This window comes from Echinops telfairi, unplaced genomic scaffold (genome assembly GCF_000313985.2).
Source record: "Echinops telfairi isolate 266 unplaced genomic scaffold, ASM31398v2 ScPeMD7_5805;HRSCAF=6673, whole genome shotgun sequence".
Taxonomy (NCBI): Eukaryota; Metazoa; Chordata; class Mammalia; order Afrosoricida; family Tenrecidae; genus Echinops; species Echinops telfairi.
In genome coordinates, this window is record NW_022109704.1 from 2,365,530 (window position 1) to 2,381,082 (window position 15,553).

Below are 15,553 nucleotides of genomic sequence, written 5' to 3' on the forward strand. Positions count from 1 at the left end.
GAACTGCTAACTTATCGGTTAGCAGGCCAACGCATAACCCACTATGCCACCAGGGCTTCCTAAATTGCTGTCAATAGTAAATGTTAGAACTGGAAGGTCACCGTATTACAGGACACAGACTTGTGTGTCACACAGCCAGGGTCAGAACCCGCTGTGGTTTGCCGTGCCGTGAAAGCTTTCATTCCTCCCCGTTCCCTTCTCACTCAGGATGCTCCAGACCTTGTATGACTACTTCTGGTGGGAACGGCTATGGCTCCCCGTGAACTTAACCTGGGCTGACCTCGAAGACCGGGATGGACGCACTTACGCCAAGGCCTCGGACCTCTACATCACACTGCCCATGGCCTTACTTTTCCTCATCGTTCGCTATTTATTTGAACTGTGAGCATATAAACTTCCCCTGTTCCTACCCTAGCGGGTAGCCACACCATTTCTTGGCCTTCAACTTTGTCTCCTACTGTTAATTAGTTCAGTAACCTGGTGTTCTGGCTACCCAGGTCCCTGCCTACTGCATGCCCCCCAATGAAGGCGCCATTGTTTTCCTGAGGGCTCAGCACCCCCAGGCCCTTCAATGCTCACTTGTTCTCACCCCCCACCCTCCACTAGGCCTGGCCAGTAGGGAACACAGGCAGCTTTGTCAGCTGTGGGTAGCCACAGGAGACTGGGGCTGGGGGGGGGTGTTAGAAAATAGGGGAAACTGAGGCCCAGCATGAAGATGTCAGAGCTTGCAGTCTATTTCCAAGACTAAATCAAGCAAGACAAGAACCGAGGTGTTTCAAAAACGTGAGGCGCCTCTCTTATCCTTTCCTCAGTTACATAGCTACGCCACTGGCTGCACTTCTGAACGTAAAGGCGAAAACTCGGCTGCGGGCACCTCCTAATCCTACCTTGGAGCATTTCTACCTGACCAGTGGCAAGCAGCCCAAGCAGGTAGGAGCTGTACCTGGTGCCTTGGGAGCTACTGAATTTGGAAGGAGCAGAAAGGACTGGATGGGGTTGGTGGTGGGTGAAGAGATGGGCAAATGGAGGGACTGGCTCAGGTTCTTCCAGGGCAGGGAGGTGCTGCTGAGTTCTGAAGGAAACGGGCCTTTACATCATCTCCAGGTGGAGGTAGAGCTGTTGTCACGCAAGAGTGGGCTCTCTGGCCGTCAGGTAGAGCGATGGTTCCGCCGCCGCCGCAACCAGGATCGGCCCAGTCTCCTCAAGAAGTTCCGAGAAGCCAGGTAGGGTGGCTGGGCCAAGGGAAACCGGGTGGTAGAGGAAGGTCTGATGTTTCTTGCCAAGAGGTGGGTGTGGTAGGCATGGAGATGAGGAGGCCGGCGGGTGAACTGAGTCACTCGGTGTTCCCGAGAAGATCCCCGGAGGCACTTGGTGGTGGCTGGAGGGAGGCGGGTGCCTTTTCCTACCCTCTTCTGCTTCCTCTTTCAGCTGGAGATTTACGTTTTATCTGGTTGCGTTCATTGCGGGAATGGCTGTCATTGTGGATGTGAGTGGGGGCTGCTGAAAGGTGGGGAGTTGGTTCTCTGGCAAGGTGGGGGTGATGCTGTGGAATCTGAATCCCTCCTCTTAACCACTCACCATTTCTCTGCAGAAACCCTGGTTCTATGACCTGAAGAAAGTTTGGGAGGGGTATCCCATACAGGTATAAGAGGGGGGGTCATGTTTTCTTATGTAGGGTGATGATTGAGGGAGTCCATTTAGGATAGGAGATGCACCCCCTGTGAAGAGAGTCTGGAACATGTGGCAGGGGGGACTGAAGTCATGGAGCTAGAGGGACTGGGTTTGGAGCGGTGGGAGCCTTGGCCCCAGTCACTCTGGGGCGCTCACCTCTCCCCCTCTCCCTCAGAGCATCATCCCTTCCCAGTATTGGTACTACATGATTGAACTTTCTTTCTACTGGTCCCTGCTCTTCAGCGTTGCCTCGGATGTCAAAAGAAAGGTGGGTCAAAGATTTGAGCCTTTACAGCCTAGGACTCACTGCCTCCCCTTTCAGCTCTGGGGTTTTGGATGGAGCCATGAGATACAGGCACAGATGTGAGGGGAGGGAGGGGTGCAGGGAACACAAGTTCCTGGAGCCTGTGCCCTCTCTGTAGGATTTCAAGGAACAGATCATCCACCACGTGGCCACTATCATCCTCATCAGCTTCTCCTGGTTTGCCAATTACATCCGGGCTGGAACACTCATCATGGCTGTGCACGACTCCTCTGACTACCTGCTAGAGGTCAGCGGGTGTTTTCTCAAATCAGAGATGGGTGGGGTGGGTCATAGAGCCAGTGCCGGTAACTGGGGTGTATGTATGAATGTATGGAGGAGCCCGTGATGATAAATGGGGGCTATTTACACAGTCAGCCAAGATGTTTAACTATGCGGGATGGAAGAACACCTGCAACAGTATCTTCATCGTCTTCGCTGTAGTCTTCATCATCACTCGGCTGGTCATCCTGCCCTTCTGGTGAGCAGACGATACTCCGTTCTCAATCAGGAGTCCACCCCCACCTTCACTCCCTTTGACACTCGTTTCCGGTTTGTCCCAGGATCCTGCACTGCACCACAGTGTACCCTCTGGAGCTCTATCCTGCCTTCTTCGGCTATTACTTCTTCAATTCCATGATGGGAGTGCTTCAGCTGCTGCACATCTTCTGGGCCTACCTCATTTTGCGCATGGCCTACAAGTTCTTAACTGGAAAGGTGAAGGCTCTGTCTCATTGTGTGGACCCTGCTGCCCTCAATTCTCAGGAGCCCTGGTGGCAGAGTGGGCTTACACACTGGGCTGTTGACCCCATGATCAGTTCAAACCCACCAGGCATTCCATGGGGAAAAGATGCTGCATTCCGCTTAAAATCTTAAAGGGGTAGTTCTACCCTGTCCTACAGAGAATCACTGTTATGTCAGAACCGACCCTAATACTGGGTTTGGCTTCCAGAGAACCCTTGATTCTAGAAAATGTCCAAAGTCATTCCTACTCCACTAGCAATCCTTTGAAAAGCTGTAAAGGGGGCTGTGGGGGCAGCAGGAACAGGCCTGAAAAGATAGTTCTTAGAAGTTTGAAGACATAACCTCTCCTTTCCTTTCCTTTCCACAGGTGGTAGAAGATGAACGCAGTGACCGGGAGGAAACAGAAAGCTCTGAGGGGGAGGAAGCTACAGCTGGGGGAGGGGCCAAGAGCCGACCCCTTGCCAACGGCCACCCCATCCTCAATAATCACCACAAGAATGACTGAACCACGGTCCCTGCTGCTCCCAGATTGTCCAGTACAGCCAAGCACTGCCCCCTCTCCCCACAGGGTCACTGTCAGCTCTGGGGAGAAAGCAGAGTGCTCCACGTCTACCCCCTCGCTTCTGTGTCACCCAATTGCCTTCAAACCAAATTCTCACTTAGCTTCCTCTCATGTGGAGGGGAGGCTGGTTCTATCCTGCTCGAGGGGAATGATTTCTTTCCTCTCTATCCTTTAAGGTGTCCGTTCCCATTGTTTTGAGACCCTTCCTCAACTGGAGGGGTGGGCTTTACCGTTCACATTCCTTATACTCCAGAATTTGGCCCTGTTTTTTGCCTTTGACTCCCTGACCTCCAGGGTCAGGGTTGTGCCTTATTGTCCCATCTGTGGGCCTCATTCTGCCAAAGTTGGATCACCTTTCTAAGTGCCCCGAGTGGGCCAGGAAACCAAAGCTGAGCTGCCTTGAACCTCTTCCCTTCTGAGACACATGTGGACTGAGAGTAGGAGGGCGCACACAGCCCTGACCCTCCCTACCTCTGCCAAAAGTGGGGCCTGTGCGGACAGTTCCTCGTATCACTTCTCTGCCAGCCACCCCTGTAGCCACAAGTCCAAGATCCAGCTGCCCTTCTCCGGCATCTTCCTTTTCTCTTCAGCTAGGCAAGCTGTTGGAGTAGAATGGCAACTAGTTTTAATTTTATTTATTAAACGTGGGATTTTGGTTTTAAAGCCAGAATTACAGCATCTGGCATTTCAGCAGAGGGACCATTTTCAGACCAAATGTACTGTTAATGATTTTTTTAATTAAAATATATTAAAGTTTAAGTAAAACATGGCAACATATGTTTGAGACTATTAGGAACTGAGAAAGGGATAAACTAAATAAACTAAGATGATCTTCCTTATGGCTTCCTCAGATACATAACATTTTCTTTGTAAAATTTCACGTGAAAAATAAAACCAATGAGAAAGGTAGAAGATTAATGACAGCTGCCCTTTGTGGGGTGGAGGGGCAGGTAAAATCAAACCACAATCTTTCACCACCTTGTGACAACTTTTACCATCTTGTTAGGACTTCCAAAATATCACAGACACTGGGGATGGTAGATGTACAGCTCCAGGGAAGAGTCTGCTGGAAGGATGAACACTTGAGCAAACATGAGGTGTGGGCGCTGGGCAGCAGCAGGACTGAAGGGGAGTCAGGCCCAGGTGAGAGTGGTGGTCTCTGCCCACCCCCCAGATGGCAAGGGTGGAGGACCCTGCGTACTAGCACCACAGTGGAAGGGGAGGGATCACCGGATCCAAAAGCCCCAACTCTTATCTACTGGGAGCGGGGTCATTAGACTTGGGGCCAGTGGTCAACAGTCAGGGAGATCCAGTCCCTCCGGAAGGACAGCTCAGGGAGGCTTCTGAAGGCTTTAGAGATGGCTGTTCTCTAAAGAAGACGCCCTCTACACTCGATGGCCCCACAGCAGCAGAGAAGCTCCTTGCCTTCCACGCTGCCCACTTCGTAGTTGTAGTCCCAAGTAAGTTCTGTCCCAGCTCGGATTCGCCTACAGGGAAAGGATGAGGCACAGTGAGGACAGCAGAAAACCCACATGCCCCGAGGGGGTGTGGGTGGAGCCGTCCCTTGCGGAGAAGGGGCCCTTAGGATTCCAATGGTCTTTGCCACCCTCCAACCCTGGGCCTTTTCTCCTCCCTGACCACCTATCCCGAACTCCCTCTTACTTGCTGGCAAAGAAGGCCACCCAGGGGAAGCGAAGATCATGGGTATCCACGAAGACATTCTGGACAAATAGGTTGGGGCTGCAGCTGTGCTGTGGGTGTAATGATAGGACAGAGTAAGAATCTGCCCTTGTGGCCTAGGAAGAACTAACTGGAAGACAAATGATCCCATCGGACTCCTCACCATAGGGAGATTCTGAAGGAAAGCTACCTCTTTCAAGTCCTTCGAGGTAAGAATTTATAACAAAAGGTAGGTTTACCTAACTGTATTAAAACTAGAAATTACAGGGCCACAGGATAAAATCCAGAATTTGGTGGTTGGGGGAAAGGTCTCACATTGAGGTAACGGCCCAGGTTGCCTTCAAGCTTGGCATCAATGATGTAACAAGACTCTTCGCCATCATAGAACTGGCGTGTGTTCTTCCGAACTGGGGCACTCTCGCCCTTTTCCACAGAGGCCATGTTGGTTGACTTAATGGCAATTCCATGAGTCGATTTAAGAGCAAAGCCTCGGGTTGATTTTACTGCAACTTGGCGCTTCATTGGACCTGGAAAGGAAGGAAAATGGGGTCAGGACCCACTCTTTATTCAGGACTGTAGCTAATTCTACCCCATTCTTATCTTACCCCCTGCTCAAGAATACCCCCCCCCCCCAAATTTTTTTTTTTAAAGGCTCTGAGGCAAAGACCCTAAACGGCATTTTTTTCAGGAGCACTTGCGCTTTTGGACAAAGAGGGTAAGGGGGAGCAGGGACCTCAACAGACGTGGGAGAGGGGCCATGCCAACCAGCAATACATGTTCTGCTGAGTCTACAGGCGCCTTCTCAGAGAGGCTTCAGCTCTAAGACCTAGAGGGGCCTCCCCAGCCCTCTTGGTAGTGGTGGCTAGGTGCCGTGGAGCCAGTTCTTAAGTGGGCTTCCCCATCTGATCTGCTCCTTCCCATCACGCCCCATATGCTTCTGGACTACCAGACATGTTCTTCTTGTCCTCAAAGTCATCCCCTTCTGAGCCAGAGGAGATGGTCTGGACATCATCACTGTCGACCGCTGTGGCTGAAGTCTGACCAACAGTGGGCTTTCGGCTGGTCCCACTTTCCCCCTCACTTTCTGTGCTGCTGGAGAGGGTCAGGACATCCTGGACCAAGAAGAAGGGGGAAGAGTAAGTGGAGAGCCTCTTTCCCCAGTACCTGCTTTGATAGATGGCTAAGCAAGAAGCACCGACGGTATAGCAAGAGGATGATTGGATGTTGGGTAAAAGAAAATGAAACTCAAGCTGGAGATGCGAGGAAAAAACCTAAGAATTATAGTGACGAACTTGGTGACATGAGGAGAATGCCATGCTGAGTAAACAGGTTGGATATGGAACAGCCTGGGAAAGCCACTTACATCAGGGTTGGACTGAGCAGAAGCCATAAGTCGACGGCTCTGATGTATACTGGTCTTACTGGGTGGGCGGCGGAGCCCTTCAGGCTTCATGGGAGAAGGATTGTAACCATAGTTTCGAGAGCTTTCAGCAACTCTGATGGGAGGGTAAATAGTCATATCATTGGATATCTCAAAGATTATTGCTTAAAAAAAGGCAGACTGGGGAAGAGGTTAAAAAGAAAAGGCACTTACATGGACATCTTGTTTCTGTCATCAGGGTCCTGTAAAAAGAGCAACTGAAGGGTTATATGCATTCAAGGTCCAAGGTACCAAATCCAATGATTACAACACCTTCTCTCCAAAAAAACTCTAAAGACATTAACCAGTGAGAGGCACACCATTTGAAGTGTGACGTGGATGAAATTACTCTGTAGCTTGGCAGTAACAATGATCTTGTCATCCTTAACCACTTGGAAGGGGCCTTAAGCTCTCTCACTGGGGGTAGGGTTGAATGATGGGAGTAGAATCTTTTAACCAGGGACAGAGCTTACTTGAAATGTGGAAGTTTCGACATTTAAAGTATATTTAGAATTGTTTTATACTCTAATAGAAGGAAGCATTGATTGTACATAATGTGAAATAACATTTAATAAAAAAACAAACAAACACGTATACATCCTTATTTTTGGAATTTGTCAGATTTTTTAGCCCCACCACCAACAGGCTAGCTGATTTTAAAATAATTTGGTTCCTTAAACCAACAAAGAGATCGAAGACCATCAGTTTGCCAAAAAATATCCATAAGTAAGCATTCACAAGTGAAGACTACTGGTGAAACTGCATGACCCCTTCTATAAGCCATGGGCCATTCATTGCCCTCCGCCATGTTTAGCCTTTCAAGTTTCTTGGGAAGCTGCCCTTCCAGTTACAGTGTATGTGGCTACCTGGCAGGACCTGTACAGTGGCTGCGTGAATCCAAAGAAACAGGCCTCCCACCACCAATCCTGCCACCAGGGTCCACTTAGAGGATAAGAATGTCACCTAATTGTATCAACATTTGCTTCACCTAAAACAAGCCAAAACAAAAATTCCCACCCCTTGATTTCAGCATGCCTTCCATTACGGAAAACATGATAGCAACAAAATAGTCAAAGCAGACAGCAACTCATGAAAGGGTTAAATTTGTCACTAAACCAGCTAAAGGGGCTCTGAGCTTCCTTTTTGGCACTGCTTACCTCTTTCTTGGCCTGCTTGGTGTCCCCCTCATCCTTGAAGCCCAGTCCTGAAGTGGAGGCCCTCTCAAGCTCTCCTCGGGCTCCCCAAGCCCGGCCCTCCCCACCTTCCATGGCCTTGAAGGAGGACCGGCTATCGGAGTCAGCGAAGCCGCCTTCGCTGACACTATTGCAGCTCAACCAGGAGGCCACTTTATTCTTGGGTGTCTCTTCTGAAGAAGGTGGATTGCAGCCACCAACAGGGAAAGATGGAGGGACAGGCATGTGTGGGGGCCCAAGGTCTGGGGGGCGGGAGTCCTTGGGGGCCATCTCAGACAAGCCATTCTCTTTCTGACCCCGGGTCTGTCGCCGGGTCGCATAGCTGCGCCACACTGAGCTGGTGCTGAAGTCCTCATCCTTACAGAAGTTATCATCTGAACTATCGTCATTGGACTCCTCAGGGTCATCAGTACCACTGTTGCCATCTTCCTGGTCCTTCAAGTCTACACCACTGCTGTCAGAGGAGCAGGCGGCATCACTCTCATATCCTTCCTTGAAGTTCTCCACACTCTCAATATGGTCCAGATTTGCAAAGTACTCATCACCCATTTCCAAGCCTTCCTTGTCTGCAAAATCATCTGTCAGGATTTTGCCTAGGAATGAAAACAAAAAAGTTCAAGAAAGGCCTTTTAGGGGACCTTTCCCAATACCTAACCCTAACCCAACAGTGTAAAAGTCACACTGCCTCCATTACGACCTCTCTGGTCACACCTCCCCTTCCTTAGTCAAGTAACTTAGAAGTATGAATTAGGTGGGGGTTTACATCTCAGATGATCATTTTTGTACTCCACAACTTAAGCTGCTCTCAAACTCACTTCTACGTGTCTAACTGAAGAACAAGGAGAACCTGGTGTATTTGTTCACCTTGTCCCTTTATCCCTTCCCATTTCTCCCTCTTTCTGCAGGGGTGAAGTGGAGAGATGTGGGAGAAAACAGTATCCTGGGGTCCACAGTCGTGTCTCTGCTCTGAAACATCATTATTTCCACAACAACAGCCGTCCTTCCCATTCTTGTCTTCCCCGGTCCATTTACACAGGTCCATCACTCCTGTTCCTTACAGAAGAAAGTCCCCGACTTTCCTTACTCCTCGTTCACACGCCAGCTACTTTCTTGACAGGTTCAACTGACTCAATTCCCTACCCTGTCCCAACCCCAGAAAGCAGCCCTTACAGTTCATCACCAACCTGCATAAATACAGACGAAGGAGCCTTTGGCAATGTCATCCAAGCAGCGGATACCCCAGCCCTTGTTCTGGGTCTTGAATAACTGGAGCCGAACTTGTAGGCCATGCTGTACCAACCGGTTTGTGCACATGTTGGGGTCACATTTACAGCGTTTGTTACATTCATATACCCTAGGAGGAGTTTACCACACAATCATTCAGGCCATGTAGCCATCAAACCCATGAAATGTAATTTTTAATGTGTCACAGAAAATTAGATAATGATCTAAGTAAGTGGATTTATTGAACTATGTCCTTTAGTTCATTTGGGAATATATCTCAAAGAAATAATTCACAAGGAGGACAAGTGATATGCACAAATGGTTAAGGCAGTACAATTTATAACAATGAATACCAGAATGCCTAACATCTGAGGCTATGATTCAAATAGAGATTACAGAGCCATTAAAATAAGAGGGAGCTTTAAAAAAATTCATGGAAAAATTAACATTATCTCCTAGTTCCATTTTCCATGAATTTTTGAAGCCCTTCATGTACAGATGACCAGTTTGAAGCTAAGATAAAAGTATGTGAGAACAGCACAAATCAGTATAGAGATAGCGGACACTAAATGTTCACAGGATTACATATATATTCCTCATAAAGTTGATTTTCCTTTTTCATTCAAAATTTATTCAACGCCAGGAACTGTGGTCAGCATTGGGAGCACAAAACACTGAAAGACAAAGTTTCCGCCTTCACGGGGCTCAATGGCTCATTTACTTTAACAACGTAATTAAAAACAAGAAAAATATAGAAATTAATCACTGGGATATAGCGAACACCAACATTAAAGGATCTGGGAAACAGAACTGAGAAGAGAGCGTATGCGGGCAAACTCTCTAACATTCCTACGTTAGGGAGTCTGGGAGACCAGGGCTCCCGTGGAGGAGACCTTCATGTTGGTGGGTTGGAGATGCACTCCAGTCACATTCTCTGAAGTGAAAGTTATTCCCCACAATGTCCCCGATAATAATGCCACCTTTAAGGTGGTGTTTGCAGACACATGGATGCTCACTATACTCTTGGAGGTCAACTGGTTGGACGCTATCTGCCATCAAAAGCAATCAGATCCAGAACTAGCAAAGAACTCCTTGAGAAGAGGGACAAAGTCGGAGGGCTCGCCTTACCTGACTTTACAGCCACTACACAGCCACAGTGGCCCAAACAGCGTGGTACTGGAATAATGACAAATACTCAGACCAATGGAAAAGATCAGAAACCCCCAAAATAAAACCATCAGCATATTGACAATTGAGACAACTGATCTTCTACAAAGGCCCAAAAGACATCAAATGGAAAGCAGATGCCCTCTTTAACAAGTGGTGCTGGAAACAATGGATATCCATTTGTAGAAAAACGAAACAAGATCCTTACCTCACCCCATGCACAAGAACATACTCCAGGTGCATCACAGACCTAGAAGTAAACCCCAAACTATCAGGGCCGTCAACGAAGGAATTGGCACAAACCTAAGAACCTTGGCTCAGGGAATACAATAGGGTTAACTTCAATAGGGAAGGGTACACACACAGGTGGACCTGAAATCGACAAGTGGGCTATACTAAGGATAAAACACCTATATGTGTGGAAAAACTTCACCGAGAGAGTAACCGGAGAGCCCATAGAGGATTTTTAGCCATGATACAACAGACAATGGGCTTATTGTTAAAATCTACAATAGCCTCCTACCCTGCCAAAAGAAGAAAACAGTTAACCCCCTGAGGAAGTGGGCAAAAGACCCCAAAAGAAGTTTCACTAGGGAGGAGTCTCAAATGGCCAATAAACATGAGAAAATGTTCCCGATCATTAGCCATCAGAGAAATGCAACTTAAAACAACCTAACACCCTTGAGGATAACCCAAATCAGAAAATCAGAGAGCAACAAATGTTGGAGGGGATGTGGCGAGATAGGAACTCTCCTCCACTGCTGGTGGTGGTCGTGTGGATGCATACAGCCTCTGTGGAAAGCGATATGGTGATATTTAAAGCAAATGGAGATTGAGCTACCTTATCCAGCTATCTCTCTACTGGGCAGAAGAGGTAAGAAACAGACAACTACTAGTTGTCCAGGCCCCAATGTTTATTGCAGCACAATTCACAATCACAATAAACTGGAAACAATCTAAATTTCCATCGATAGATGACTGGAGTAGAAAACTGGCACATACACACATGGAGTACTATGCATCCCTAAAATGCACTGATGATCCCATGAAGCACAGCGCCTCCTATGAAGAGTTGGGGGAAATGATGCTAAGCGAAGTTAGCCAATCACTAAAGGACAAGTACAACATGAGTGCACTGAGGTAAGCATAATCAGCACAGCAGGTAGAGAAGAAAAGCCACCTGTCTCACACTATGCGGGCGGAGATACAGGCATTGGAGTGGGGAACAGGCCAAACTCAAGGATGTACATGTCATTCCAACATAAAGAAGAGGAAAGGGGTGAAGGGGGAGGGAGAAAAGGGGGAAAGAAAGGGGGGAAAGGCAAGGGGGGGAGGCAATGGCACTAGGGGAGCAGGGCACTAACCCACCCAGGGGGAGAGTATCGGTTGTCTCCACAGAATTGGGAGTGTGCATGCAGACCACACCAGGCGCACCAAACCTTGAAGGCAATGTAACCACATGAAGCAACTCATGAACAGAGAGGGTTACAGGGTCGGCCCCAACCAGAGCCAAACTGACCCCCTCCTAGAAGTATGTGCTACAGAGGACAACACTAAAACTGCAGGCTGGGGAGAGGGGCTGGCCTGCCACTCCCACCTGGAAGCAAACCAAGAAGGAAAAAGAGAGTGTGAGGGTCTAGACGCCCTAGCAGCACTCTAAGCCCAGAGGTCAGCATCCCTGCGCGGAGCTGCTAAGGCACAGAGGACTGTAGGGCCGACAACAGCTCGAAACTCCATGACCCCTCCCATACCTTGACAGGACAATACTGAGGACACATGGTGGGGAGTGAGGCCCGTCGGAACCCCCCACAGTGGGGCAGCAAACCAAGAAGGGAACATAACATCAGCAATGGGAGCCAAGCCAAGCCACAAAGCCCCTGAGGAGCCCCAAAATAGACCTCCGGCTAGGAGGGGCAGTTCCCAGAACCCTCCACCAGGACCTGTGGTGATATAGTCATAAAGGTCAGTGGACAGACCTGGAATTATCTATGCTTTTTCGGCTAGTTATTAAATACATATATATATATATCATATATATGTATTTTCCCTCCATATATATTGTTTTCTTTTTATTAAATTTTTTGTTTTCTTTTTGTATTGTCTATGTTACTGTTGGTTTCCCTACCTATACAAGAAGCGTGGGAAGGAAGCCCGAGGAGAAAGCGACGGACCAAAGGTTCCGCAGGGACTTAGGGGGTGGGGTGGGGAAGGGAGCGGTGAGCAAACAACACCACAGACAGGGGAACAACTAGGGGATTAAAATTAACAATGAGGAGGACGACATAGAGATCCTGGGGGTGTTGGAGCAATAGCATTTTAGCTGAGAGGAATTACTATGAGGCAGAAGAACGGAGAGTAGATGTGGGAAAGGAGAAAGGTAAAAGGAAACAGAGGAAAGATCTAGGAAGCAAAGCTATGGATAGAGGTATAAACATAGGTGTGCACTTATCTTTATTCATACAAAGAGGCATTGGTATAGGTACATATTTATATGGCAATACATTGAGGAAATGGATGAACTTTGCGCTTCTGCTCAAGCCTTGCCTCAACGCAAGAACACTTTGTTCTAACAACCTGGCATTCTGTGATGCTTACTCTCCCAGCACGATTGCTGAAGATAAAATGGGTGTACAGCAAATGTGGTGAAGAAAGCTGATGGTGCCCGGCTATCACAAGTGTCTGAGGTCTTAAAAGTGGCCATTTAGCAGAGAAGCAACAAGTCTGTGCAATCATGAGGTGTTGACGGGATCAGGTAACAGGCATCAGAAGACCCAAAACAAACAAACAAAACATATTGTTGAGAATGAGTGGGGTAGGAACAGAGACCCCAAACCCATCTGTAGACAACGGGACGTCCTCTCACAGAAGGATCCCAAGGAAAGGATGAGTCAAATGGGGAAGTTTAGTTCCGATGAAATACACAATATTTCTCTTGAGGCCTTCTCACCCCTCCCTATCACGACCACTATTTTGCCTTTCACTGCGGGGCAGGTGGGAGCATATACACAGGTACAGGTAAGAGCTCAGGACACACGGAATCCAGGTCAGATAACCCCCTCAGGTACAGAAATGGGAATAGCGGTACCAGGAGGGTAGGGGGAAGGTGGGGAGAGGAGAGACTAAGAAACCATGGGGGAAGAGGGACAGCAGTTGGTGTACGATATGAAAATAATAATTTATAATTTATCAAGGGGTCACAAGGGTGGGAGGGAGTGTGAAAAGAGGAGCTGATATCAAGTGCTCAAAATAGAATGTAAATGTTTAAAAAATGATGGCAACTTATGTACACATATGCTTGATACAATTTATTTATGGACTGTTATAGAGCTGTTAACAGCCCCAAAAAATGATCTTAAAAAAAAAAATAAAGCAATGAGACCCTATTGTTTGTCCCATCCTAAGTACTTCCGAAAAGGATTATAGATCGCTCTCCTGGAGAAGAGCTCAAAGACATCTACAGTCAAGCCAGCTCAGAGAAGACAAAGGTTAGGCTGCCGTCTTGACTCTACAACCTGCCCATCTTGTCATGTATATACCTCCTGTCACTTCTATACCTCTAGTGCCGCCCCTTCCTGTTGTGTGTATACCCCTAACTTGTCCCCCTCCTGTTACATGTATGCTTGTAGTACAACCCCTTCCTGTGACATATAAGCTTACCATGGCTTGCTTGCCAAGATGATCTGAGTCTGAGTGACTAAAGGACGGTGCTATCTCATTCTGGTTCTGGTCTTCATGGAAGAAGGGGAGCCCTTGCATGCTCCATTTTGTCTGGTGTCTCCTTCATTTACCCCTTAATTACATAACTGCTCTTTGGACCCATTCGATTGTGGGGATGCTGGTCCCCCACAAAAGGAAGATAATACATTTATAGTGAAACATTGCTATCATTTCAGAGATCAATGTGTCTATTCAAATTGCTGGGTTCAATGTTAGGATTTTATGTCTTATTTTCTTTGAATGCAAATTTAGGAAAGTCCTGGTTACATATTGGCCTGCTGACTCCCCAAGGTCAACAGATTGAACCCACCAGCCATTCATTTCTTAGGAGAAAGATAGAGCTGTCTGCTCCCATCCAGATTTGGTCTTGGATGACAGTCCTATAATGTCACCACGAACCCAAATAAACTGGAGGGCAATGTGGTCGGCTTGGTTTTTATTGACTTTTGCAAAGATGTAAGCTAATGATAATGGTCAGAGATTTGCACCTGTATGATAAAAAAATGTTAAGTATAGCTCCTGTTTATTGAAAACATACTGTTGTTTTGGGCAAATGTTTTACATTCACTCCATTATCCTATTCTCGAATCAGCCCTGTAAGGGTATCTTTAACTTGAAAAAATTATTAAAGTATAAATCAAGTGTACATATACACAATGTTAACAATACCAGATCAAGAACCATTTTTGTTGTGCAACAATGTACTGCTGTTGGGTCCTGTGGCAGCTGCTGAGTCCACTGCGGTGACTACAGTGTCAACCTGGCTCAGACGGTTTCCCTTGCTAGCTCTGGCACTCTCTTTTACCAAGCATGCAGTCTTTTTCGAGTTTTTAGTCTTTTATGTGACTCGTGAGTTGATGTGTTGCCATCCTGACTTCTAAGGAATAGAGATTCAGTTCTTCTGAGACTAATTTATGTTATTCTGCGACTGATATATTTGTTATAAAAAATACGATCAACATTTTTCACTAACAATACAAGATGAATGCATCATTGGTCTTCCTTTTTTACTGTGTACTAGTTTTACATGAGTGCAATAAAATGTTCTGGAATTCTACAATCCTTGCTCGTCATGAGCAAGTGCTTCAACTACTCATTTTCAGTAAGTCTTCCTCCAATCCGGATGCCACATTCATTTCATATAATCTCGCTTCTCTGATTATTTGCTCGCCATAGATTGAGTAAGTATGTTGAGAGGCTACAACCCTTATGCATACCTTTCCTGATTTTCAACCATTCAGTATTCTCTTGTTTGCCCAACTGCTTCTTGATCCATGTACATGGGCCAAATGAGCACCGTGAAGTGTTCTAGGATTCCCTTTCTTCTCAAAGTTATCCGCAGTTTATTATGGTCCACACAGTTGAATGCCTTTGCATAGTCAATGAAACACAATAAACAACATTTTGGTTTTCTCTGCTTTCAGCCAAGATCCATCTGACACCAGCAATAATATCGCTTGTTCCACGTCCTCTTCTGAATCCGGCCAGAACTTCTGGCAGTTCCTTGTCAAGTATTTTCTTCACAAGTTCAACTTGTCTATACTTTGCATAGTCAGTGTATAATCAGCGAACATCTGACAAGAGCAAAGCCCACGTTTCCCATCCTCTTTTCAATCCAGTCTGAACCTCTGGCTATCAATGTATAGGTGTCATTGTTTTTGAATTATCTGAAGCAAAATTTTCTTAGCATATTGAGATTAATGATAGAATTCAATAATTTCTGTATTCTGTTTGATTGCCTTTCTTTGGAATGTCATGAATATGGATATCTTCCTGTCAGTTGGCTAAGTAGCTGTCTTTCAAATTTCTTTTCTTTTTTAAAATCTCTCAAAAATTTTTTTTTAATCATTTAGTTAGGGGCTCATACAACTCTT

General features: G+C 46.9%; 2 protein-coding genes across 5 annotated transcripts in view; one reads left to right on the forward strand and one right to left on the reverse strand.

The window, feature by feature from the left end:
* Positions 1 to 207: 207 nt before the first annotated feature.
* Positions 208 to 4,113, forward strand: CERS2 (ceramide synthase 2). The gene is made up of 10 exons (XM_004716603.2): positions 208 to 381; positions 813 to 930; positions 1,105 to 1,223; positions 1,429 to 1,486; positions 1,592 to 1,642; positions 1,847 to 1,939; positions 2,094 to 2,222; positions 2,347 to 2,453; positions 2,536 to 2,689; positions 3,084 to 4,113. The coding sequence occupies exons 1-10, from the start codon at positions 209 to 211 to the stop codon at positions 3,219 to 3,221; spliced, it is 1,140 nt and encodes a 379-aa protein (XP_004716660.1). The 5' UTR covers position 208; the 3' UTR covers positions 3,222 to 4,113.
* Positions 3,996 to 15,553, reverse strand: part of SETDB1 (SET domain bifurcated histone lysine methyltransferase 1) — a 43,690-nt gene continuing 32,132 nt past the window's right edge. For all 4 annotated transcript variants that reach the window (XM_045295706.1, XM_004716602.2, XM_030887164.2 and 1 more), the window contains exons 15-22: positions 8,756 to 8,925; positions 7,536 to 8,164; positions 6,553 to 6,581; positions 6,322 to 6,454; positions 5,905 to 6,070; positions 5,274 to 5,485; positions 4,941 to 5,029; positions 3,996 to 4,765 (exon numbers count right to left, since the gene is read on the reverse strand). In XM_045295706.1, the coding sequence (XP_045151641.1) occupies positions 4,648 to 4,765; positions 4,941 to 5,029; positions 5,274 to 5,485; positions 5,905 to 6,070; positions 6,322 to 6,454; positions 6,553 to 6,581; positions 7,536 to 8,164; positions 8,756 to 8,925 (1,546 nt within the window). In that variant the 3' untranslated portion in view covers positions 3,996 to 4,647. The remainder of the gene's footprint in view (positions 4,766 to 4,940; positions 5,030 to 5,273; positions 5,486 to 5,904; positions 6,071 to 6,321; positions 6,455 to 6,552; positions 6,582 to 7,535; positions 8,165 to 8,755; positions 8,926 to 15,553) is intronic.

Excerpts from the sequence above, each read along its gene's own strand:
- CERS2 (XM_004716603.2), top strand. The coding sequence starts at position 209 with ATGCTCCAGACCTTGTATGACTACTTCTGGTGGGAACGGCTATGGCTC. Across the intron at positions 931-1,104 it reads GTGGCAAGCAGCCCAAGCAG|GTGGAGGTAGAGCTGTTGTC; the intron begins GTAGGAGCTGTA and ends CATCATCTCCAG. Across the intron at positions 1,487-1,591 it reads GAATGGCTGTCATTGTGGAT|AAACCCTGGTTCTATGACCT; the intron begins GTGAGTGGGGGC and ends ATTTCTCTGCAG.